This window comes from Bos indicus, chromosome 24, assembly GCF_029378745.1.
Source record: "Bos indicus isolate NIAB-ARS_2022 breed Sahiwal x Tharparkar chromosome 24, NIAB-ARS_B.indTharparkar_mat_pri_1.0, whole genome shotgun sequence".
Classification (NCBI taxonomy): Eukaryota; Metazoa; Chordata; class Mammalia; order Artiodactyla; family Bovidae; genus Bos; species Bos indicus.
In genome coordinates, this window is record NC_091783.1 from 30,270,394 (window position 1) to 30,294,697 (window position 24,304).

General features: G+C 43.1%; 1 protein-coding gene across 13 annotated transcripts in view; it reads left to right on the forward strand.

Annotated features, from left to right (window-relative positions):
• The window catches only part of CHST9 (carbohydrate sulfotransferase 9), a 284,083-nt gene that overhangs the window by 228,945 nt on the left and 30,834 nt on the right, over positions 1-24,304 (forward strand). For 10 of the 13 annotated variants that reach the window (XM_070778778.1, XM_070778777.1, XM_070778775.1 and 7 more), the window contains one exon: positions 21,770-21,807. The exons of 2 other annotated variants lie outside the window; for them this stretch is intronic. In XM_070778778.1, coding sequence (XP_070634879.1) covers positions 21,770-21,807 — 38 coding nt within the window. Of the gene's footprint in view, positions 1-21,769; positions 21,808-23,766; positions 23,836-24,304 lie in introns of all 13 variants that reach the window. One more of the 13 variants, XM_070778785.1, reaches the window with a different exon arrangement.

A 24,304-nucleotide genomic window follows, 5' to 3' on the forward strand; every position in this document is an offset into this window, starting at 1 on the left:
AATGCAGAAGATGCAGGAGACACAGGTTTGATCCCTGCGTCAGGAATATTCCTTTGGAGGAGGAAATGGCAACCCACTCCAGTATCCTTGCCTGTAGAATCCCATGGACAGACGAGCCTGGTGGACTACAGTCCATGGGGTTGCAAACTCGGACATGACTGAGGTGACTTCGCATAGTATGCTCTTATTTTCTATACTAAAGCTCCACCATCTTGACCTGGCCTTGCCCGTCAACCAGTAAGGAAACGGCCTCCCATTATTACGACTCTTCTTGCACGTTTGTTCATTGCGTCGTCTTTCCCGTGGCAGTTGTTTGTACCGTACTGGGAACTACTGAATCAACCCGCACAATTCCTTTGACCTTGTTCTGAAAGGGCACTGCTCAAAGCTTCCCCTTTTCTGAGACAGGGCTTTCCATCCTCTGCCCAACACCACACACCTGGTACGGTGGCGGTTGTTATTGTTTAGTCGCTAAGTCGTGTCTGAGTCTTTGCAACCCCATGGGCTGTAGTCCGCCAAGCTTCTCTGTCCATGGGATTTCCCAGGCAAGCATATTTGAGAAGGTGGCTATTTCCTTCTCCTGGGGATCTTTCCAAGGCAGGGATTGAACCTGCGTCTCCTGCATTGGCAGGAGGGTTCTTTACCGCTAAGCCACCACGGAAGTCTGATAATCGTGGTACTGGTGTGCAGTACACGTGCTGCTGGAGGGGGCACGCAAAGGGCCCAGAAACCTGGGACCCATGGAGGGAGGGGGCGGCGCCAGCATCCTGGCACACCTGTTTCCTCCTCCCCGTGCACCGGTACCACCCAGAAAGCCCTGCCATAAGGGGCACCAGATTTTCCATGGCTCTCCTCCTGGCTTTGATTTTCTTGCTTACAGCAAATGCATCAAGAAACATAAAACACCTATAAGTAATGTGCACTAAATGGGAAGAAGAAATTTGAAGTCTAAAAGGAGCATATTTGTTTCTGGAGGAAGAAAATGTTCTTTCTCCCCTCTCCCTGCCTGGGACTGGCACAAACAGATCAAAATACACCAAAGCACAAGGAGCTTGTCCTTCCTAAAACTCCAGTCCAGTAACCAGATGGGAGCTTGAGAAGGAATGTACAATGTTTCTAACAATGTCATGTTTAGGGGGTTAACTGAAGGGTATAAGAAAAGAGCTGCCTCTAAGTATATCCATAAATTATTACATTTAATGGCTATATTAAATGTGAGCAATGGCATAAAAGTACATGATATGGACTTAGATTCACTCTCCACTTTTTATAAAGCTTTGCAACTTTAATAAATGTCAAACTTGTATTAGTTGCATCAACATCTCATTTCTCTTATGTTAATGTAGTTTATGGTTTCTTGCTCAATTTACTTAAATTTTCCTCTTATAAAACTAGAACTTTGCTGCACTGGCTTCAAATACTTGGATTGTATTATATACTAACACATATATATGGAATCTAGAACGATGGTACTGATAAAATTATTTGCAGGGTGGCAATGGAGACACAGGCTTCCCCGATGGCTCAGTGGTAAAGAATTTGTCTGCAATGAGGTGGTGCCAGAGGCCCAAGTTTGATCCCTGGGTGGAGAAGATCCTCTAGAGAAGGGAATAGCAACATACTCCAGTATTCTTGCCTGGGAAGTCCCATGGACAGAGCCTGTCGGGCTACAGCCCATAGTGTCACGAAGAGTCAGACACGACTGGAGCAACTTACCATGCGTGCAGTGGGACACAGATCTAGAGAACAGACTTATGGACACAGTGCAGGGGGAGGAAGGAGAGGGTGGGATGTATGGAGAAAGGAACACGGAAACATACGTTACCATGTGTAAAATAGACAGCCAATGGGAATTTGCTGTATGACTCGGGGAACTCAAACCAGGGCTCTGTAACAACCTAGAGGGGTGGGATGGGGAAGGAGGTGGGAGGGAGGTTCAAGAGGGAGGGGACATATGTTTGATGTTTGGCAGAAACCAACACAGTACTGTTGGGCTTCCTTGGTGGCTCAGAGGGTAACGTGTCTGCCTGCAATACTGGAGACCCAGGTTCGATCCCTGGGTTGGGAAGATCCCCTGGAGAAGGACATGGCAACCCCAATCCAGTATTCCTGCCTGGAGAATCCCATGGACGGAGGAGCCTGGTGGGCTATATATATAGTTCATGGGGTCACAGAGAGTTGGACACGACTGAGCAACTTCACACAGTACTGTAAAGCAATTATCCTTCAATTGAAAATAAATAAATTAAAAAAAAATACTTGGATTGTGTTACCATTTCCCCACTCCCTCCCTAATGTGGTAGCAAGTCAAAGAGATAAGGCACTTAATAATGCTCCTAAGTCGCTTCAGTCGTGTCTGACTCTTTGCAACCCCATGGACTGTAGCCCTCCAGGCTCCTCTGTCCATGGGATTCTCCAGGCAAGAATACTGGAGTGGGTTGCCATCCCCTTATCCAAGGGATCTTCCCAACCCAGGGATCGAACCCAGATCTCCTTCAGCTCCTGCACTGCAAGCAGATTCTTTACCACTGAGCCACTGGGTAAGCCCACTTCATAGAAGTGGCTACATTTATTGAGGAATTGCTATGTGACAGGAGCTGTGCCAAGTATGTGCCATGCGTTATATCAGTCAGTCCTCAGGAAAGCCTCCTAAGGGAGATATTACTCAGATAATCCTGTTTTGGAGGGAAAAAAATAAAGGTTTAGAGATGCTAGGTAAGCATCTGAGGTCACACAGCTGGTAAATAGAAGCACTGATACTGGAGCCCAGATCTGTCTGACACGCGGGTCTGTGCCTGTCGTCATTGTATTCTAGGGCTACAGGATATTCCTTAAGTTGTAATAGGTGCTTCTGGATGACGAGACAAAGAGTTGTTTCACTAAATTTTTTGTTTTAATCCTCTTTAAAAATATAAGCTTGAATCTGTGCCACTCAACCCAAGGGCTCTGTGAAGTTTTTCCATTTGAACAGCTGGGGGAGCTTGTAGGCAGCAAATCTTTTCATTCTCTGTGTTCTTACAAATAGACCCAATGACTCAGTCGTAAGCATGAGTGTCAGCTTTTACAGATAGTCCCAGTACTGACTTAACCAAGCTGCAGAGTTCTAGGGGCTTGGAGATACTGCCAGGCTTAACTAAAAGTATGAGTCTGAAGGAAGACAAGAGGCAGAATTGGCTCCGTGGTCTGTGGTGTCCCAAGAAGCGGTGGAGGAGGGGGTCTTTAAAGTAATGTTTCAACAAAGCGAGACTTTGTCAAATACTTAAAAAGGAGGCAGCCTGAGTCAGCAGCAGTATACTGTGTTTAGAGGTCGGACAGCCTGAGTCCCTTGGACCACAAAGAGATCAAACCAGTCAATCCTAAAAGAAATCAACCCTAAATATTCATTGGAAGGACTGATGCTGAAGCTGAAGCTCCAATACTTTGGCCACCTGATGTGAAGAGGCAACTCATTGGAAAAGACCCTGATGCTGAGAAAGGCAAAAGGAGAAGGAGACAAGAGAGGATGCAATGGTTGGACGGCATCACAGATTCAGTGGACATGAGTTTGAGCCAACTCTGGGAGATGGTGAAGGACAGAGAAGCCTGGCATGCTGCGGTCCATGGGGTCACAAAGAGTGGGAGCATGACTTTGCAACTGAACAGCAGCAAGCCTGGGTTCGAATGCACCTAGCTCATTCAGGGAAGGGGCTTCAGTTCATTTTGTTCACTCTTTGTTCTCAGCCCACTGCCTGGTACTTATTATGCCCTCAGTATTTGCTGAATGAATAAATGAGCAAATCAACTTTTTGAAGCCTTGATTTTTCTCATCTAAGTGATGATGGGTCTTTCCCTAAAAACATCAGCATGAGAGTTTAAAACAAACAGACAAACCAAAAGCTTTATCATCGTAAAACCAATTATGTTTCTCTGACTCCACTCCATCTCAATAATGATTTCTAGAAGTCTTCAGAGTTTGTCCTACCTGATATAAACACACTACCATCTATCACTTGCCACCTGCCAGTTTTCTCCTCACTCCATCAGACACCTCTCCAGGTATTTGCCACCGTGGCCTTGATCCCAGTGCCCCGAGGATCTGCCGGCAACCCCAAGCTATGCTCCTGTCCTCAGCGCTGTGAGTGCCCAGCTGGAATGCAGCCCGCAGGCCAAAGCCACCATGTATCAGTCAGTGTCCCAAAGGAAGCAGAGGCCACACTCAGGTTGAGAGAAGGTCAAGAGAAACTGTTTAGAAAGGAGGGCTTCCCTGGTGGCTCAGCAGTAAAGAATCCTCCTGCAATGCAGCAGGCATGAGTTCGATCCCTGGGTTGGGAAGATCCCCTGGAGAAGGAAAAGGCAACCCACTCCAGTACTCTTGCCTGGAAAATCCCATGGAAGGAAGAGCCTGGTAGGCTGCAGTCCATGGGGTCGCTAAGAGTCAGACACGACTGAGCGACTTCACTTTCACTTTTCACTTTCATGCATTGGAGAAGGAAATGGCAACCCACTCCAGTGTTCTTGCCTGGAGAATCCCGGGGACAGGGGAGCCTGGTGGGCTGCCGTCTCTGGGGTTGCACAGAGTCGGACACAACTGAAGCGACTAAACAGCAGCAGCAGCAACTATATCCATTTCATCGTTTTTTGACTGGCTATCTAAGAGTCCCCTGAAAGCTTTTACCAGAACTTCTTTTGCCAGTTCTGAGTTTCTCCTTAGTTGTTCTCAAGTTCATTCCTGCCCAGCCTGGAGCCCACAAGCTGACCCAGTTTCATATATTGCCCTGAGGATTTCTTTAGAATAAACCCTGTAAGGGGAATTCATGTTTCACTGTTGACTCTTTCCCAGTTGTCTTACTTGGATAAAAATAAATTAAGGAAAACAATTAAAATTTGAGTAAAGCAAACTTTTAAAAATGGATTTATTTATTTCAATTGGAGGATAATTACTTTTACAATATTTTGGTGGTTTTTGCCTGTATCAGTCATGGGTGAGTAAAGCAAACTTTTTAAAGTGGCACTAAACCAAAATTGGATCCTTCACTGACAAAAGTGCTTTCAAAGTTCTTCTGGTGGAAATTGGAATAAAGGCCCTGCTCATGTAACTCTTACATTCTGTGGTTCTGGGGACACTTCGTTGCAACCATGAGCTAAATCTCTGCTCAGCTTCAGTCATCAGCTCCCATGGCTACAACTTTGATCTTGACTTGTAACTGCTCTGCTTCAAAAATCAGAAACAAGGATCTCTGATTTCATCTTGTGATTATTATCTCAGGGCACTCCTTGCCCACCTAACTGTTCTTTGACCTCTTAGATATCTCTGCCATTTTGCTGCCATTCTCTGCAGTTTTTTTTTTCTTTCTTCATCCCCCTTCGTTCATAACCTAGCCTGAGCCTTCACATTCATCTTCAGATCTCCCCTTCTTCAGAAACGTGTAGTCCTTGAACACTCTTTTCATGTCATCTGCTCGAAAGATGGAGAACATCCCACAGGGAGGCTGAGTGTCACTTGGAAATCATGTTCTCCAACATGAGGAAGGTCTGTACACCACCCAGTGTCCCAGTGTCCCGATTCCTACTCATGATGATCCTCACCCTTCCCCGCCACCTTTAAATCCTCACTCTTCTCATTTTTTTGCGGACTGCCTTACCAGATTTTCAGAGGAAATGGAAGCCACAGGCATGCACTCTCTCAGCTTCTCACTGTCCCTGCAGACTCAGTGTACACCCTGCATACTCCCTTCCTTCGGTATCAGGGGATGTGCATTCATCCTCCTGCTCAAGGCCAAGTCTGTGCCTTGGATGGGTGTATTGCCCACTTGCCCACCCAGGACCTGTTGCTCAAATTTTCCTGTACTGTCTCCAATATGTCCAACCTCTTCTTTACGGCCAGTTCCTGGGTCTCAGTCAAAGCTGTTTTCAAGTCCTTTGGTTCCATTAATATTTCTGCATTGACTCAATCTTATGACTTTCATTTTCATTCAAAGTTCTTGTCTGTGGAGCCCATCCTTCCCATTTTCATTTTCTCACGTCCAAAGTCACTGATATTTGGCCTCAGCTCCCACCATTCTTAAGAAACTCTCCTTGGGATTTCCCAGGTGGTCCAGTGGCTGAGAATTCCCATTCTAGTGCAGAGGTCACAGGTTCAATCTCTGGTCTGGGAACTAAAATCCCACCTGCCGTGGAGCAACTAAGCCCACGTGCCACAACTAAGACCAGTGCGGCCACAAGAAGAAGAAAGACACTCTGATCAATAACATTAGTTTTCAGATCTTTTCTGTGCCATGCTTAGCACTAAATTCAATTGCCTTCTTTTTTAACCCCAAGTATGTATGAGTTGTTTAGGATTCCAGGTCCATTGTCTCTAGGATGGCCTGCATTCTGAGCATTTCTCATAAAATAGTTTACATTTTTCCTTTCCTCAGTAAACTGGCAGTTAGCCCAAACCAGATTGAAGGTTTGGGGCATTGATACCTCGTGGGGAAGTGTTCTATTTCGTGCTGTGTTGTCACTTTTCTCACTATTAGTGATGCCACGTTTGATCACTTTGTTAAAAGTACAGACAGTAGATTTCTCTATTTTAAAAGTACATTTTTCCTTCTCAGTTACTGAAAGATCCATGGAATAATATGTTCATGGCAGTAATATTCTTGACACGGAAATTTTAAACATCTTTCCTTAATTCTGTCACTTCTTCCACATTTATTAGATGACATTATTTAATAAAGAAACTTTCCCTTTTTTCACTTTCTCTCCCTTTTCCTTAGGCTGGAGGACAACTATGAACTCATTGATTTTTTCCCATGCAGTCTATTACAGTCGGTTCTATTCATTCTGCTTTTTGGTGTGCATTTTTCCTAATGTGGACAGCGAAACACTGTTTCAGCTAGTTCCTGAGTCTTTTTGGTACGACCTCATTTGTTTTGAGCTTCCCTTGTGGCTTAGCTGGTAAAGAATCTGCCTGCAGTGTGGGAGACGTGGGTTCAATCCCTGGGTTGGGACGATCCCCTGGAGAAGGGAAAGACTACCCATTGCAGTATTCTGGCCTGGAGAGTTCCATGGACTATACAGTCGCAAAAAGTCAGACACAACTGAGCCACTTTCACTTTCACTTTCATTTGTTTTGAGTACTTCTCCTAATTGCTAGCAAAAAGCTATCTTTTCCCTGCCGCAACCCTGAAATCAGCTTCTACAAGGAGCCCTGGTTCCTTTTAATGAGGACTAGCACATAGGGCGTCCCTGATGGCTCAGACGGTAAAGGGTCTGTCTACAATGCAGGAGACCAGGGTTCGAGCCCTGGCTTGGGAAGATCCCCTGGAGAAGGAAATGGCAATCCACTCCAGGACTATTGCCTGGAGAATCCCATGGACAAAGGAGCCTGGTAGGCTACAGGCCATGGGGTCGCAGAATCGGACACAACTGAGCGACTTCACTCACTCACTTCACAGCACATAGAAATTAAGACCTGGGTGTTAAACAAGCTGCTAAGGATGCTTGCTTTCCCTAAATGATGGCTTCATATATTTTCAACTCAAATTTAGAATCCCTCTTCCTTTGTCCCTTCTCTGAAAATTACACTGAAAACTTGAGTTCCTAAGAATATACTTACTTACTGTCTTTTTCCTACAATATACTTTCAGTAGTTTCAAGATTATAATGCCACTGTTACTAATGACAGTAAATCTGCTGAGTGTCAGGCTTATAATTTCTTTGTGATGCTTTTTGTTCTTGGAATATAAACCATAAAGATAAATAATGAAATGGACCCTTCCCAATGTCAGGGCTATTACAAAAGAAATACAACCTGATTCAGCTCTTGGAGCCAAGAATCATCATCATGTTTTTATGTAAATATTGTCTAACATAAGAAAAAAATGTTCACAAGTAGTGAATTTAATCCAAGTCAAGGAGAAAGAATTTTCTAATTGTATAAGACTGTGATTGGTGATTCAAACTACCAAAATAGTATTGACCCTAACTTGGTTAACAGAAAAGGATGGAATGGGCAAAACAGTGAGAGAGAGAAATTGGCACCTTAAATTCTTACTTAAGCCACTTGGGCATGTTTAAATGTAAGAAGAATTATAGTGATGCAAGCATTCAGCATTGCACTCTCATTCTACAAGAATGAGTATGATTTGCTTTTAGCATAAAACTCTGAATTATGCTGTCTGTTCTTTCCAGAAAAAAAAAAAAAGAATGGGAGATTTTAAAATAAAAAATTATATGACAATTAGTGTATAAAATGGTTTAGGGATTCATGAGTTTAAGTTACTTCCTTCAATTACTACTTTTATGGGACCAACCAAATTCAATCAGACACATATATTTTCCAAATAGAAAGGAAAAATTGCAAAACAAAAGAAAATTATTCTGTCACCATTGTAACAGAATAAGCAACATATTTCCCTGCTAAGTGAAAAAACATGGTGAGCTTTAAAGCCCCCCAAATCCTTTTTTACAAAAGGCAAGAAGCTGGGAATCAATTATAATTTAAATGACTATTCAATTATTTCCCCCTAGTTGATTTTAATGGTGTGAAATAAATATCTGATTAAAGAAGAAATGGCTATGATACAACCATAGATTGTGTTCACCTTTGTTATTTCTACTTTTTAACTGGGTGTTAAAAAGTTCTCACCACAGAATTGAATTTATGACACCTCCCTATGCTAGCCTACTACCGTCCCCACTCCCCCTTACTCCCTTGTTCCCTACCCTGCATGTGGAAGTGTGATAATATACTTAGAACCTCTGAAATGTATAAATAAACATGACAAAATTCCCTAAAATGCCAAAAAAAATACCAAAATGTAAAGGAGATGAAATAAAAACATAAGCATCACAAGTCTACCCCCTCCTATGGATATGATATAGGATCATGTCTAGTAGATTGATCCTGGGGATAATGATGTCACGTGGAGCCACCAAGAGCTGCCTGTTGACGTGTGGTCTCTGCTGCCTGAACCACAGGCCGTCCGCACGGCACGACCCACTGATCACACAGAGGGGCCACTGACAAAGGCACAGCTTCCCTTTTTCTCTCCGCAGAACTGTAATCTGCTCTATCCAAACCGCCCCTCCTCAGATATGTTTGCGTTGTGTACCAAGAGCTGGGAGATAAACTAACTATTACAGCCTATTGACAATCCCTTCAACTAGTTCCAGCCTAGACTGGTTAAGTGTTGATGTATAGAAAAGGTAATCGGAAAACATTCATATATACTGTCTGTAGTCATATAATTCATATAATTCACATAATGTCTGTAGTCTCTAATACTCTAAAAATTACCTTTAAAAAATCAGCTATCCCAATTCAGCATTTAAACAAAAAATCATGCTTGAATTTGAAAGAAAAAAGGAACCCCATTTCAAACATCTATATTTGACTTTTGAAACCTAAGCTCATATTTCTTACCGCTTTCAAAGGTAGCAGGAGGAGACCTTACTTTTAATAAGATTATAGATCCTACTGTAAATGACATTGTGAAGTCCAGGGTCTGGCATTGATGGATTGTGTGATTTACAGTTTCCCTGATTGTATACTAAGGCTTTAAGATACCACCAGGAGTAATTAGAATTAGCGAGCACACGGGATCTGCAAACTTAACAAGAAATTAATAAAAAGTCATTTTTGGACAAGCGAGATGGATATAAAGGAAAAAAATGAATTTAATGATAAAATGTTAGGTGTGTTGAAGGAAAAAATATTTCCGACACTTGTTAAGATGGCAAGGAAGACTCTATTCAGGACTGTTGCAATAAGGGTATGTAAGAGAAGAGAGGGATGGGCTCAAAAGACAAGTAGGGACTTACAGCCAGTGAGCAGAGTATGGGGTCAATGGATGGAAAATTACTAAGAGGCGACCTTAAGGGTAGGAGGATTCTTGCTAAACCGACCGAACAGGATTCTAGCTAAAGGCCAGCCAAGGACTTACACCTCAAAGTTACAGGTGAGGAACTTGATCACGGATCAAGGTTTCAGGGGACTCAGTAGGATTATTGCTAAGACTGGGCAAGGCTGGCAGAAGACGACACAGGTCACGGTCAGAGGAACCTGATTCAAGTCTAATCAAGGAGAGAGTCTTTTCAGGAGCCATATCATAGTTCACTCGAAGAAGTGGTAAAAGGTACCTAGGAAATTGTGCACATTCTTCTTCTCAAAGCTCGTATCGCTGGAGAACCAGATCAGTTCACTAGGAGCACCAACGCCCCCACCCCTCAGTTCTCCAGGGAAGTCCTTGTGTCGGCTGGCCCCTCCACCCACACCAGGGGCAAGGCTGCAGGCTTCTTTGTCCTGTGCCTCTGTGTGGCAGGCTGGGGACTGGAGGCCAAGGGCAGGACTTGGATATCTGCCTATGCAATTATGCCTTAAGGTGAAAATAGGATTGCACGCATTTGCATTGGCCAAGCTGAAACTCTTAGATGTTTGACTACTTGTTAATCATTTAAATTTGACTAAATTTTTCTTTCATCTCTTTTTTTGACACTGAAAATACTTATTAACCCTAGTTTTCTCCCATACTCCTTGGTTATTCCAGAATAGGATACTTGGCTCTCTTGAAAATTCTTGTTACTCCATCTTGGCTTTAAACAATCTGGTTTTATTATCCTTAGCTGGAGTCTCCTGTGATGTGAGTCATGACAGATACCAGGTAGTGTGCTAAGCCCTTTATATTAACCTGCTGAATTATAAAAAATGATTATATACTATAGGTGTTATCCTTATTTTATAGATGAGAAAACTCAAAGAGGTTGTTTTTTCCCCAAGGCCAACTAGACAGAAAGTAGAGAAATTGAGAATCAAGCCCAGAAATTCTGACTGCTAAGCCTCACTCTTGACCATCACTAAGTTTGGTGTCCTTAGAAAAATCCTAAACTTTCATTAAGTCTCAGTTTATAAAAAAGGGAATAGTCCTGAGTTTCTTTTCCTAGAACTTACAATTTGCCGATGTTGTGATGTATAATAGAAATAGATGTATTTGGTCTTTGTCCCTACTTTCTGGCACAGAGCTCCCCAAACCCTTGGAATTTCCTAAATGATGAGAGTGATAAAGATGTCTTTTATTATATTAATGAGGTGATTTTTGGACCCCTCCCTTCACCAAGGTCCGTCTAGTCAAGGCTGTGGTTTTTCCAGCAGTCACGTATGGATGTGAGAGTGAACTATAAAGAAAGCTGAGTGCTGAAAAATTGATGCTTTTGAACTGTGGTGTTGGAGAAGACTCTTAAGAGTCCCTTGGACTGCAAGGAGATCCAACCAGTCAATCCTAAAGGAAATCAGTTCTGAATATTCATTGAAAGTACAGATGTTGAAGCTGAAACTCCAGTACTTTGGCCACCTGATGCGAAGAGCTGACTCATTTGAAAAGACCCTGTTGCTGGGAAAGATTGAAGGGCAAGAGAAGGGGACAGTAGAGGATGAGGTGGTTGTATGGCATCATCGACTCAATGGACATGAGTTTGAGTAAACTCTAGGAGTTGATGATGGACAGGGAGGCCTGGTGTGCTGCAGTCCGTGGGGTCACAAAGAATCGGACACGACTGAGCGACTGAACTGAACTAAGGGTGGAGGCCGGTTGCCAGGAGAACCAACCATGTGATGAGAGGGTTGGAACTTTCAGTCCCACATCTGAACTCCAGGGAGGGGAGAAGACCTGGAGATTGAGTATAATCACTAATGACCAGTGATTTAATCAATGGTGCCTATGTGCTGAAACCCCCAGAAAAGCCCAAAGGGATGTGGTTCAGAGAACTTCCTGGTTGGAGAAGGAGTGGAAGTTCAGGGAGAATTGTGCCCCCGGAGAGGGTCTGTGCCCCTTCCACATACCTCACCCTGTACATCTCTCCCATTGGCTGCTCCTGAGTTATATCAAGGTTTCCCAGGTGGCGCAGTGGTAAGGAATCTGTCAGTGCAGGAGATGCAGTTTCGATCCCTGTGTCGGGAAGATCCCCTGGAGTAGGAAATGACAACCTATCCCACTACTCTTGCCTGGGATATCCTATGGACAGAGGAGCCTGGCAGGCTACAGTTCATGGGGTCAAAAAGAGCTGGACAGGACTGAGCAACTGAGCACACATGCATGCACAAGTTATATCCTTCTGTAACAAACTAGTGATCTAGTAAGTTGTTTCTTTGAGTTATGAGCCCCACTCTAACAAAATTGATCAAACTTCAGGGAGGGGTTGTAAGGATCTCTGATCTATAGCTGGCAGGTCAGAAGCCCAATGGACAAGCTAGACTTGCAGCTGGCATCTGAAGTGAGGTGTGTGTATGTGCACTCACACGTGTGTGTCGTGGGACTGGTGTGTGGATACAGGCATCTGGGACTGAGCCCTTAACCTGCAGAATCTGAGTCTATCTTCAGGGAGGTAATGTCAGAATTGAGTTAAATTTGTGAACTAGTCAGTCTGTATGTACATGTATGCCAAGTCGCTTCAGTCGTGTCCAACTCTTTGCAACTCCATGAACTATAGCCCATCAAGCCCCCAGCCCATAGGATTCTCCAGGCAAGAATACAGGAGTGGGTTTCCATGCCCTCCTCCAAGGGATCTTCCCAACCCAGGGATCGAACCGACCTCTCTTACATCTCCTGCAATGGGAGGTGGGTTCTTTACCCCTAGCACCACTTGGGAAACCCTACCAGTCAGTATCTGTGGAGAATTCAGTTCATTGTTTGTTGTATTAAAAGAGAAACACATTAGAATTGGTGTCCGAATCAAAGCCTTTGACTCAAATCCGGGACCAGTGAGGACTTAAGCTCTGGACCTGGAACTTGCTAGTTCCTGACACTAAGTTTTGGGTTAGCTCAGAGACAGCATCTCTTATGCACAGCACAGATGATGTCAAATTTGCATTCCATTACTTAAGGAGGCATAATCAAATATAAATAAATCACAACTGTTTCCCAAAGTTCTAATTTGGTCATTATTTCTCTGTGTAAATTTTAAAAAGAGTCTTGCATCTAGTAGCTCCCCCTGGCATTTCTCTGTGGAAGATGGCCTGGAAACTGACCTCTTTCCTGATCTCACTTACTGCCTCCTCCAGGATGTCTTCCTGGTGTTTTTAAACCTAACAAAGGTCAAACTGAGCTAATCATCCCACCTCCACCATTACTCACCAAATTTGCTTCTTTAAACTGTCCCTATTTCCTTGTTTCCACCTTTGCATTAAGAGCATTTTCTCCCAAGCACCCGAGCTCAAGATCTTGATCATCTTTAGTTCTTTTCTTTCCACTGCCCTGCTGCCCAGCCCCCAGCAGAAGGAAGTCCATTCTAGTCACACAGAGTATCTCACTTTCACCCACATTATGCCCCAGTGGGTCAGGAGTAAAGAACCTGCCTGCAGTGCAGGAGACACAGGACACACGGGTTCAATCCCTGGGTTGGGAAGATCCTCTGGAGGAGGGCAGGGCAACCCACTCTAGTAGTCCTGCCTGGAGAATCCCATGGACAAAGGGGCCTGGCGGACTACAGTCCATAGGGTCGCAAAGAGTTAGACACAACTGAGACGACTTAGCATGCCATCTCCTTACCAATGTCTCCCATCCTCAAGTGATAGCACTGTTAGATTCATCTTCTTCAAACAGTTTTGATCACTCTCTGGCTCAAAAATCTTTTAGGGCTCTCCTACCAAATAAAGGTCAAAATTTCTCCTGAAGTTTTTAGGACCCTCCTTAATATTGATCCATCACACACATTTTGCCTTGCTTCTGACTACTTGCTAATATACAGACTTCACTAAAGTCAAAAAGTCCTATTCACTACCCTGTACACACCCCATACATTTCCTGGTTCTGCGCTTTTGCTTGTGATTTTCCTTTCAGGTGAAAAACCTTTCCTCCAATCTATTTTTATTAATAGAACTACCCAGATCAAATGCTGTCTCCTCTATGAAGCCTCCTCAGGTTCCTTCACCAAACATGACCTCTTTTCTTTTTTCTTTTTGACTTTAATAAATGATCCTTTACTTTTTTTTAATTGGAAAATAATTGCTTTACAGTGTTGTGTTAGGTTCTGCTATTCAACCATGTGACGCAGCCATAAGTACACATGTATCCCCTCCCTCTTGAGCTGTCTTCTGTTTGTGCCAATTCTATGGAAATTTTCAATCTCCCTCATTCTTTTTAAGGTCAAAGAATTTAAGTAACTAGAGACAAATTTAGAGACCATCAATACTTGCAACATTGTGATTACTGTTCTGAAGAAAAAGCAAGAACTACAGGAGTGAAGTTATTTACTAAATGCCAACAGCTTCCCTTGTGGCTCAGCTGGTAAAGAATCCGCCCGCAATGCAGGAGACCTGGGTTCTATTCTTGGGCTGGGAATATCCCCTGGAGAAGGGAACGTCTACCCACTCCAGTATTCTGGCCTGGAGAATTCCATGGACTATGCAGTCCATGGCGTCACAAGGAGTCGGACACGACTGAGTGACTTTCACTTTCACTATACAGCTTGATAGTGGCAAAACCAAGACTAGAAAAGTCTGAAGGTGAATCCATTGCCGTTACTACTACATCAAGATTTAAATACCTTTTGATCTGACTACCTATACAATTACTGATAAATCCTTTACAGCTCCATGATTACATGCTGTCATTTTGTGGGGTGATCATCTTGCTTTCTCTACTTTTCTTCTATACTTCTGGAACACCATTTCCATAATAGATGCTCATTAAAATATTGCTGTAGGATTAGTTTGCTTGAGGATAAGCTGAAAATCCTTTAGCCTGAAGACTATGGCTGTTGAAAGCCCATCCTTTCTTTTCTCTACTTAACCAATATTTTTTGAATGGTTCAAGTTACCTATTTATACTTGTAAAATTTGAAAATTTAGCTTAATACCCCAAATATGTTTATAGACAAGGAAAAGAAGGCAGCCTGAATGCATCTATCTCTTGGGATGAATAAAATTCCCATTGACTCTAGATTGCAAAATCAAACTCATATTATTTAACTCTTATTGAACCAGCACTCAAGCACTTTATAAACTGAGCTAAGAAATAATCAGCAGATTTTATTTTTCAGCTCATAACCATAAAATGTATTAAGGTACTTTTCTGCCTGTCTTTTGCACAGGTGTGTGTATATATATATACACGTACCTGTACACCCACATGATGCAAACCTCACATACACACACACACATTCCACTTGCACCGCAGTGACCTTTGAAAAATGGATACTGCAGCTCCAGAGGGCAGGTCTCTAAAAGGGTGAAGAATTAAGTCATTCATTATGACGACAATGATAATTGCTATTACCGTTGTCATTAGTCTTTAAAGTCCAGGTTTGGTGTCTTCCAGATTTGGTGCCTTTTTCTGCAGTAGAATACACAATGAATGCCAATTTTAAAAATACCAAGGAACGAAGGTAGTAGCTACAAAGTGAAAGTTGCTCAGTCGTGTCCGACTCTTTGCCACCCTGTGGACCATACAGTCCATGGAATTCTCCAGGCCAGAATACTAGAGTGGGTAGCCATTCCCTTCTCCAGGGGATCTTCCCCACCCAGGGATCAAACCCAGGTCTCCCACACTGCAGGCAGATTCCTTACCAGCTGAGCCATAAGGGAAGCCCAGTAGCTACAAATGACACTTAAAGATTTCTCTTTCTAGGTTGCTCTTAGTGAGAGATAAAAAGTGATTGATAGCACTCTTTGGGACAAAGTGGTGAGATAACATCTCTACCGTATATATTAGTACACGGTCTCATTAGCCATCTGTCACAGAAATGGACTGACTTCAACCATCAGCTTACATCAAACTCATTTTCTAGACAAAGAAACTGAGGCTTGACAGTGAGTGAAGCATCCGCCCAGAGAGGGGATTGTGAGTTCCCATAATTCACTTCGCCCCTGGGTTCCCATATCCCTCATCCTTTTCCTCCTCAGTGTTGCGGGGCAATGTTCCTTCTCTTTGCACTCAGTTGGTTGGAGGTAGGCACCATAGGTTTGATTGATACACCAATTTGCATCTCAAGGCATCGCTCGATAAATACAGTGCCATGCAAGGCTACTCTCTCACAAGCCAATTTCCCCCTCTGGGCTGACTTTAGAAGCTCATTGATGTCACTTCCTTCCTCAGTCAGCAAGTGAATTTTCTTTAATTCTCAAGACCAGCTGTCCATGCTGTCAACAGAAAGTTATTAAAATTCCTTTAAAGTGAATAAAAATAGCCTAAAAGCAAATGTACTTGGAAACAGGAAAGAATCAGTATGCAAAGTCCACAAACCTCTGAGCAAAATAATGTTGATCCAACCAGAGATTTCAAACATTGTATATTCAAGATGCTAGAAAAAAATAATTAAAAGATGCTAAACCACATACTTCTTAATCTTTTATTAGCAAAAGCTTATGCAGTTACAATTTATCCCCTGAATTCCATTCCTCTCTCTCAAATACGATTTGAATAAACTGGGGAACGACTTCAGTTTTCCTTAAGTGGGATTCCCTCCTTTTTTCTTGTCTCGGTCAGGGAACATTTACATCTCCACCAGGCTAAGACTATCTGTGAGCAAGAGAAAAAATTATCATGAGTTGCAATCATAACCACTACAGTCACAAAATAATAATGTAATTATATATTTTAATTTATTTGAGTCTTAATAGCTCAAGGGAGGAGATCATTTTTCTCATATTTAAATAGCTGTATCTCAAGTAATGGTCTGTCTGGCTCTAGTCCCCATGATCCTCAACTGACTTTCTGACCTTAGTAACTGGAACCTTACTCTGTTGCCTTCTGAATCAGCCCTTGCCTTATCCCTCAGTCCCCAGCGTGGCTCCTGCCTTGTTGCCTGAGTTGTTCATGACGTGGAACTAAGTCCCTCTGAAACACGGATGTGTTCCCTGCCATGTACGTCACCTGCTATCATCCACCTCTTCCATATTTGCATAGAAGCCCTGAATCCTGGACTCATTGTGACCTTTTGCTTGGGAAACTTACATCCAGCCTGTCTGTCTTGACATCCCAAGACACACAGCCCAGGTTTGTGTCTTGGGTTCCTGCCTGTAATTGGGGGCCTTGGGTCAAATCTGCCCTGGGGTTGCCACCCTCCTCAAAGCCCCTGATTCCACAATGCAATTAAAGAGAAGCCTGAGTCTTCTGGGTAGCTATGCTGAGAAGCCTTATTTTGGTAAATAGCAGCTTAGTGAAAGAGAATGGTGGAAATTTGGGTAAATTCAAACTAAAGGAACAATTAAAATATTGTTAGCCTTCAGGAAAAGCATAAAACCTGGTGTTATAAGTTATCTAGAATTAACTCTCTGTCCTTCACTTCAGTTCCCACAGTCTTGAACATGTATGGCTTCCCTGGTAGCTGAGCTGGGAAAGAATCCTCCTGCAATGCAGGAGACCTGGGTTCAATCCCTGGGTTGGGAATATCCCCTGGAGAAGGGAATGGCTACCCACTCCACTATTCTAGCCTGGGGAATTCCATGGATTACAGTCCATGGGGTCGAAAAGAGTCAGACATGACTGAGTGACTTTCACTTTCATGTTAGGAATACAAAACTAAGCTACTGCGTACTCAGTCACTCAGGTGTATCCGACTCTTTTTGGTCCCGTGGACTGCGGCCCCCAGGCTCCTCTGTCCATGGTATTCTCCAGGCAAGAATACTGGAGTGGGGAGCCATGCCCTCCTCCAGGGGATCTTCCTGACCCAGGGATCGAACCCTCATTTCTTGTGGCTTCTGCATTGGCAGGCAGATTCTTTACCACTAGAGCCACCTGGGAAGCCCTAAGGCTACTATAAATGTTATATTTTAAAGGAGGGGGAAAGGAAGATTAGACATATCACTATTACTAGGATACTTTAAAATCCTTGGGAAATCAACTGGGAACTAAGACAAAAATGGTGGCTATCACAAAACCAAGTGTTTGGTATGGGCTAGAATTTATTAGTAGTCAACTTCAGGCATTCATACGGTTCATCTAATGAGTTTTAACCCCTGAATCTTTCCTTTCACTAAAGAGCAAGAGCCAGGAACGGCTGCCTTTAAAATGTGAGAACTGATACAAACCAGCCCTGACTGAAAACGCTGTCAATCATTCTGTAAATTTGCATTGAATACCTCAAGTGTGCCAGCACCAGGCCCTCGATATAGCAGTAAATAAGATGGATCAACTAGACTCCCCAAAAAATTAATCTAAAAAAGAAATAAAATACAGGAAGAAAATAGATCTCTTTAAAAGGTACAGACTCATTTTTAGGTGGTGTTGAATTCATAGACACTTCATAAAACATTGGGGCTTCTCAGGTGGGGCTAGTGGTAAAGAACTCACCTGCCAGTGTAGGAGACCTAAGACACATGGGTTCCATTCCTGGATTGAGAAGATCCCCTGGAGAAGGGCATGGCAACCCACTGCAGTATTCTTGTCTGGAGAATCCCATGGACAGGTGAGCCTGGTGGCCTATAGTCCATGGGGGTCGCAAAGAGTCAGACACGACTGAAGCGACTTAGCACGCATGTACATAAAAGAATTTTAATAAATAACAAAATTATAAGCAATTGTCATGATATTTTAAAGGGACCCACATTCTTTCAATGTTAGTAACCACTGCTGTAAAATGTAGGAAATTAAACCTTTTTTTAGTGCTCTTCAACTTGTAATAAAACCAGCCCCCTCATAAAAATCATTATTACTTTTTCTTGCTCTATTTTTAAACGTGGTTTCTTGATAAGAGATCTCGTCTTGTTAATAAAATGTTATTGCCAGAATTTGTGTAATATAGTCTCAAATCAGAAAATAGAAAGACAAAAAAGAAATAAACCAAGATAGGCAGGGTCCCTGACCACAGGATGCTTATAGTGTAGAAGGAGATGCGCAAAGAAGCAACACACGTACAAATGACAAAATAAATGCAAGTTGTGATAAATGCTGGGAAAGAAATAAACAAGAATCATCAGAGGAGGTGGGCCGGCCAGAGAAGAGCCCCTAAGGTCTTTTTTTACATTGGAGTATAATTGCTTTAGAGTCTTGTGTTAGTTTCTGCTATGACGAAATTAATCAGCCCTATATCCCCTCTCTCTTAAGCCTCCCTCCCACCACCCCTCAATCCCACCCATCTAGGTCATCACAGAGCACTGAGCTGAGCTCCCTTGGGCTATATAGCGGCTTCCCACTAGCATTCTGTTTTATTCATGGTAGGGTATATACGTCAAACCTAACCTCACAATTCATCCCACCCTCCCCCTTGCCCCCTGTGTCCACATATCTATTCTCTACGTCTGTGTCTCCATTCTTGCCCTGGATCTAGGTTCATCTGCACTATTTTTCTAGATCCCACATACATGTGTTAATATATGATACTTGTTTTTTCTGACTTACTTCACTCTGTGTGACAGTCTCTAGGTCCATCCACATCTCTGCTGCTGCTGCTGCTGCTGCTGCTAAGTCACTTCAGTTGTGTCAGACTCTGTGTGACCCCATAGACGGCAGCCCACCAGACTCCTCCATCCCTGGGATTCTCCAGGCAAGAACACTGGAGTGGGTTTCCATTTCCTTCTCCAATGCATGAAAGTGAAAAGTGAAAGTGAAGTCGCTCAGTCGTGTCCGACTCTTAGTGACCCCATGGACTGCAGCCTACCAGGCTCCTCCGTCCATGGGATTTTCCGGGCAAGAGTACTGGAGTGGGGTGCCATTGCCTTCTCCATCCACATCTCTACAAATGACTTAATTTTGTTTCTTTTTATGGCTGAGTAATATTCCATTGTATATACGTACCACAACTTCTTTACCCATTCGTCTGTTGATGGTCATCTAGGTTGCTTCCATGCCCTGTCTACTATAAATAATGCTACAGTGAACACTAAAGTGCGTGTGTCTTTCTGAGTTATGCTTTCCTCAGGGTTTATGCCCAGGCGTGGGATTACTGGGTCATAGGGTAGCTCTATTTTTAGTTTTTTAAGGAACCTCCATACTGTTCCCCATTTTGGCTGAATCAATTTACATTCCCAACAACAGTGCAAGAGAGTTCCTTTTTTCCACACCCTCTCCAGCATTTATTGTTTGTAGATTTTTTTTTCAATGATGGCCATTTGACTAGAAAGTGAGGTCATTCAGTCGTGTCCAACCCTGCGACCCTGTGGACTGTAGCCCACCAGGCTCCTCTACCCATGGGATTCTCCAGGCAAGAATACTGGAGTGGGTTGCCGTTTCCATCTCCAGGGGATCTTCCTGACCCAGGGATAGAACCCAGGTCTCCAGCATTGCAGGTGGATGCTTTAACCTCTGAGCCACCAGGGAAGCCCATTTGACTAGTATGAGGCCTTAATATTAAACTAAAACCTGAACATTTGAAAGAGCCTGTCAGATCAGCAGCCATTAGATTAGAAATAAAGCACACAACAGATGTACTGTGCTTGAGTCATTTCCTCTCCCTTTCTACCCTCCAGTCACTTTGGTCTCATGTGAATATCTGGTCCTTTTGACCTCTGGTCTTTTGCACTTACTGTTGTCTCTCCAATTTGGCTGGGCTGACTTTCAGATTCTCAAAATGTCTCATGATTCACCCAAATACACCCTCTCCTTGCCTCTGAGACTTTATTCTTTCAGTCCCACTCCCTGGAATATCTTTCTCTTATCCTTTGTGTGCAAAAATCATACTTATTTAATCCTCCCAAATCTGGTGAGGGGTAAACACTAGTAACTCTTTGGTATACATGACCAGACAGGACCAGAACATTGAATGCTGCTGCTGCTGCTGCTGAGTCGCTTCAGTCGGGTCCAACTCTGTGCGATCCCATAGACGGCAGCCCACCAGGCTCCCCAGTCCCTGGGATTCTCGAGGAAAGAACACTGGAGTGGGTTGCCATTTCCTTCTCCAATGTATGAAAGTGAAAAGTGAAGTGAAGTCGCTCAGTCGTGTCCGACTCCCAGCGACCCCATGGACTGCAGCCTACCAGGCTCCTCCATCCATGGGATTTTCCAGGCATAACGGGCCCTAAATCTAATAAATGACAGAGCTGTAAATTAGATGTCAGGTTACCATCTACTCCATTTTCTAGAGTCCAGGGGACATTGTGATTAGTTTATGATTATCTGATTGTTTGGCCTCTTACTTTTCACTGGAATTCCTTCAGATTTCAGTTTGTTCCTAAGGAAATAAAACTAAGATTTCCTGGTGCTGCTGCCGCCCCTGACACCACCTCTGGTCTATCCTCCAGGTAGCAACCAGCCCTGAGTGGTCCTCTGAAAATGCACAGCTGACCCAGGCATTCCAGTGGGCCTACTCACACCCTGGGCTACACTCCCTTCATAACTGACTTCCCACTACTTTGGGGAAGGTCATCAATCTCCCCAAAATGGTCTACATGAGCTTTCTTGCTAAATGTTTCTTGCCTGTCTGTCCAGCTTCATCTCACACCGCCCCACCTCCCCTTATTTCACTTTGGCCGTGCTGGCTTCCTTTCCCTGCTTTGGACCCAAAATGCTCTCTCCTTCCTGAATGTTCTTCCCTCTCTTCTTGTCCACATTGGTGATCTAATTCAAAAGGCAAGTCCCCCCTCCAAAAAACACTCTTCTTTATACACTCTTCTTATACACTGCATATTATCTGACAAAAGACATCTAAATACCGAAACATATCAAGAGTGTCCAATTGGGCAGTACCATTAAAAATGAAGAAAATTGGTAATTATTATCTAGAAACTCCAAAATTGGCCCTGGTATTTTGTGACAGTGGCTGGATTGAAGAGCCTACTTTTTTTTTTTTTTTAATTGTTTTTTCATTTTCTGAATTTTGAGTGAGAACAGAGCAAGACCAGTACTAATGCTGACTTTCTTTTTGCTTTCTTTTTCAGTGACTAGAGAAAAAATCCAGGAACATATCACCAACCAGGTATTTCCTCACTTCTCATAAACCAGGATGTAGAATTTTGCTTCAAATGTTACTAATTAATTAAGCGTTTGTAAATATTTTTAAAAGGAGGCATTGCTAGTTATTGGGTATGAGCAATACACCTTATTGGTTCTGAGAACAAATAAATTGATCATATATGGGTGATCGTGCACTTTCCTGTCTCCCCCACCTCGTTCCTCCCCTCCACACCATCTTTCCCAAGGATGGACTCTGCCAGCTCTGATGTAAGCAGCCCTCAGAGCATGTCATGACCTCTGCATTGATTCTATCATGGCTGCAAAGAGATACTTTTATCTACTTCTCCCTTAACTAAGGTGACTGTCCTCAGTGATTTTCTCAAGTTCTAATTCATCCAGTCATTCCCTCCCCAACAGTTAAGAACTAAAGCCTTAGCCGCAGAAACGTACAAGTTGGTTTTCTATCTGGTCTCTGATTTCTACCCACATGTAGCTAGTGTCCTCCTGCCTGCTTCACTGTTTTCTTATCCAGTCTTTTTTTGATTAATTTTTTTATATTTACCAGGAGATGGAGTCATTCTGTACAACAGCTTAAGGGGTTTAAGACATGCAGCCATAGATCCAAACCAAGTGTGGCCAGGCTTGCCCCCCCTCACCCTCTTCCCATGGGCCAATCTGGCTGCAGTGTTTCCCAGTGCTGCCACTAGACCCAGGGGACGCAGCCACTGGCCTGCGGCAAAACACGCACAGCTTTCATTCATAGACACACATCTCCAAGTCTTGTTGTTGTCACCTCATCCTTGTCAAGGGGAAGAATGGTTCATCTGCATTTATACCAGTCAAGGGTACATTTTTCAACGTCTCCTCCTAACGGACTTCAAAATAAATTCCAATTCTGGTTCCCATTGGCATTCCAACCAAATTAAGTTCTAGCTCTACCTGCTGCTGCTGCTGCTGCTAAGTCGCTTCAGTCGTGTCCAACTCTGTGCGACCCCTGGACTGCAGCCTACCAGGCTTCTCCATCCATGGGATTCTCCAGGCAAGAACACTGGAGTGGGTTGCCATTTCCTTCTCCAATGCATGAAAGTGGAAAGTGAAAGTGAAGTTGCTCAGTCATGTCTGACTCTTAGCGACCCCATAGACTGCAGCCTACTAGGCTCCTCCATCCATGGGATTTTCCAGGCAAGAGTACTGGAGTGGGGTGCCATTGCCTTCTCCCTAGCTCTACCTAATCTGTGCCAGACGTCCTGTAATTCACCAGGCTTTAAAAATTGTCCTTCCTTGTGACTGACCTCCTATCTTGCAAATTCAGTAGGCAAAATGTAATGCTTATTGGGCACCATTTTGCTTTTGAATAGAGCTGTAAATACTGACTCAGTCTCAGCCATCTTAAAAACTTGAAAATGCCATCCCCATGTAATGTTAAAGTCAGTTAGTCGTTTCAAATATTTATTTGCCTATTGAGCTTAGTGTCTTTAGCATTGTATTTCAGTTGTTTGTATATACTCAAGTGGCTTGGTGAGGTTGAGCAACAGTTAACCAGTCAAGTTCATTATTACCGTTTTGTTTATTTAAGTCACAGAGGGAACATTTTTCCTTATAAAGAGAACTGTTTTCTTTATTAACAAGGTAAAACAGTTGGTCAAGAAATATATTAAGACTACTTCTCAGGGGTAGATTTTCATTTCCTGTATTTTCTTTCTTTTGTACCCTTGGCTAAACTAATCGAGGATGTAGATACTAGAATAGAACATCAAATATTTACTCATAATCTTAAACATGGATTTGGTGCCAGATAAAAGCATCATGTCTCCCGGTTCCAGTAAAAGAGTGAAATTCTTTAGTCTTCAGAGGTAAGGGTCTTGAGTGTATTAGTTATGTAGTCATTTTCAGGACAGATAGGTGTATTGTTCAATCAGTGTCTGCCAGCTGGTATTTCTGATGCTACAATGGAATTTCTGTTCTTTCTTCTTGCACATAGGGAGGTGCTCCGCACTCTCAAGAATACACCAGGAGTGCTCTGTGACCATATAGAGGAGTGGAGTCAGAGGTGGGAAGGAGGCTCATGAGAGAGGGGTTGTATGTGTACTTATGGCTGATTCACGATGTTGTATGGCAGAAACCAACATAACATTGTAAAGCGATTATTCTCCAATTAAAAGTAATTTTAAAAAAAAGAACAAAATAAACAACAAAAAAGAATGCACTGGGAATATAATTCTAAAAGGCATCTTGAAAAGTGAAAGTCACTCAGTCGTGTCCGACTCTTTGCAACCCCATGGACTATACAGTCCATGGAATTCTCCAGGCCAGAATACTGGAGTGGGTAGCCTTTACCTTCTCCAGGGGATCTTCCCAACCTAGCAAGGGGTCTCCTGCATTTCGGGCAGATTCTTTACCAACTGAGCTATCAAGGAAGGCCTTATACCTCTAATTTATCTTATACCTCTTATAAAAGCCATCTTATACCTTTAATTTATCTAAAGTCTGGCAAAGAGCCACAAAATGAAATCACTTTT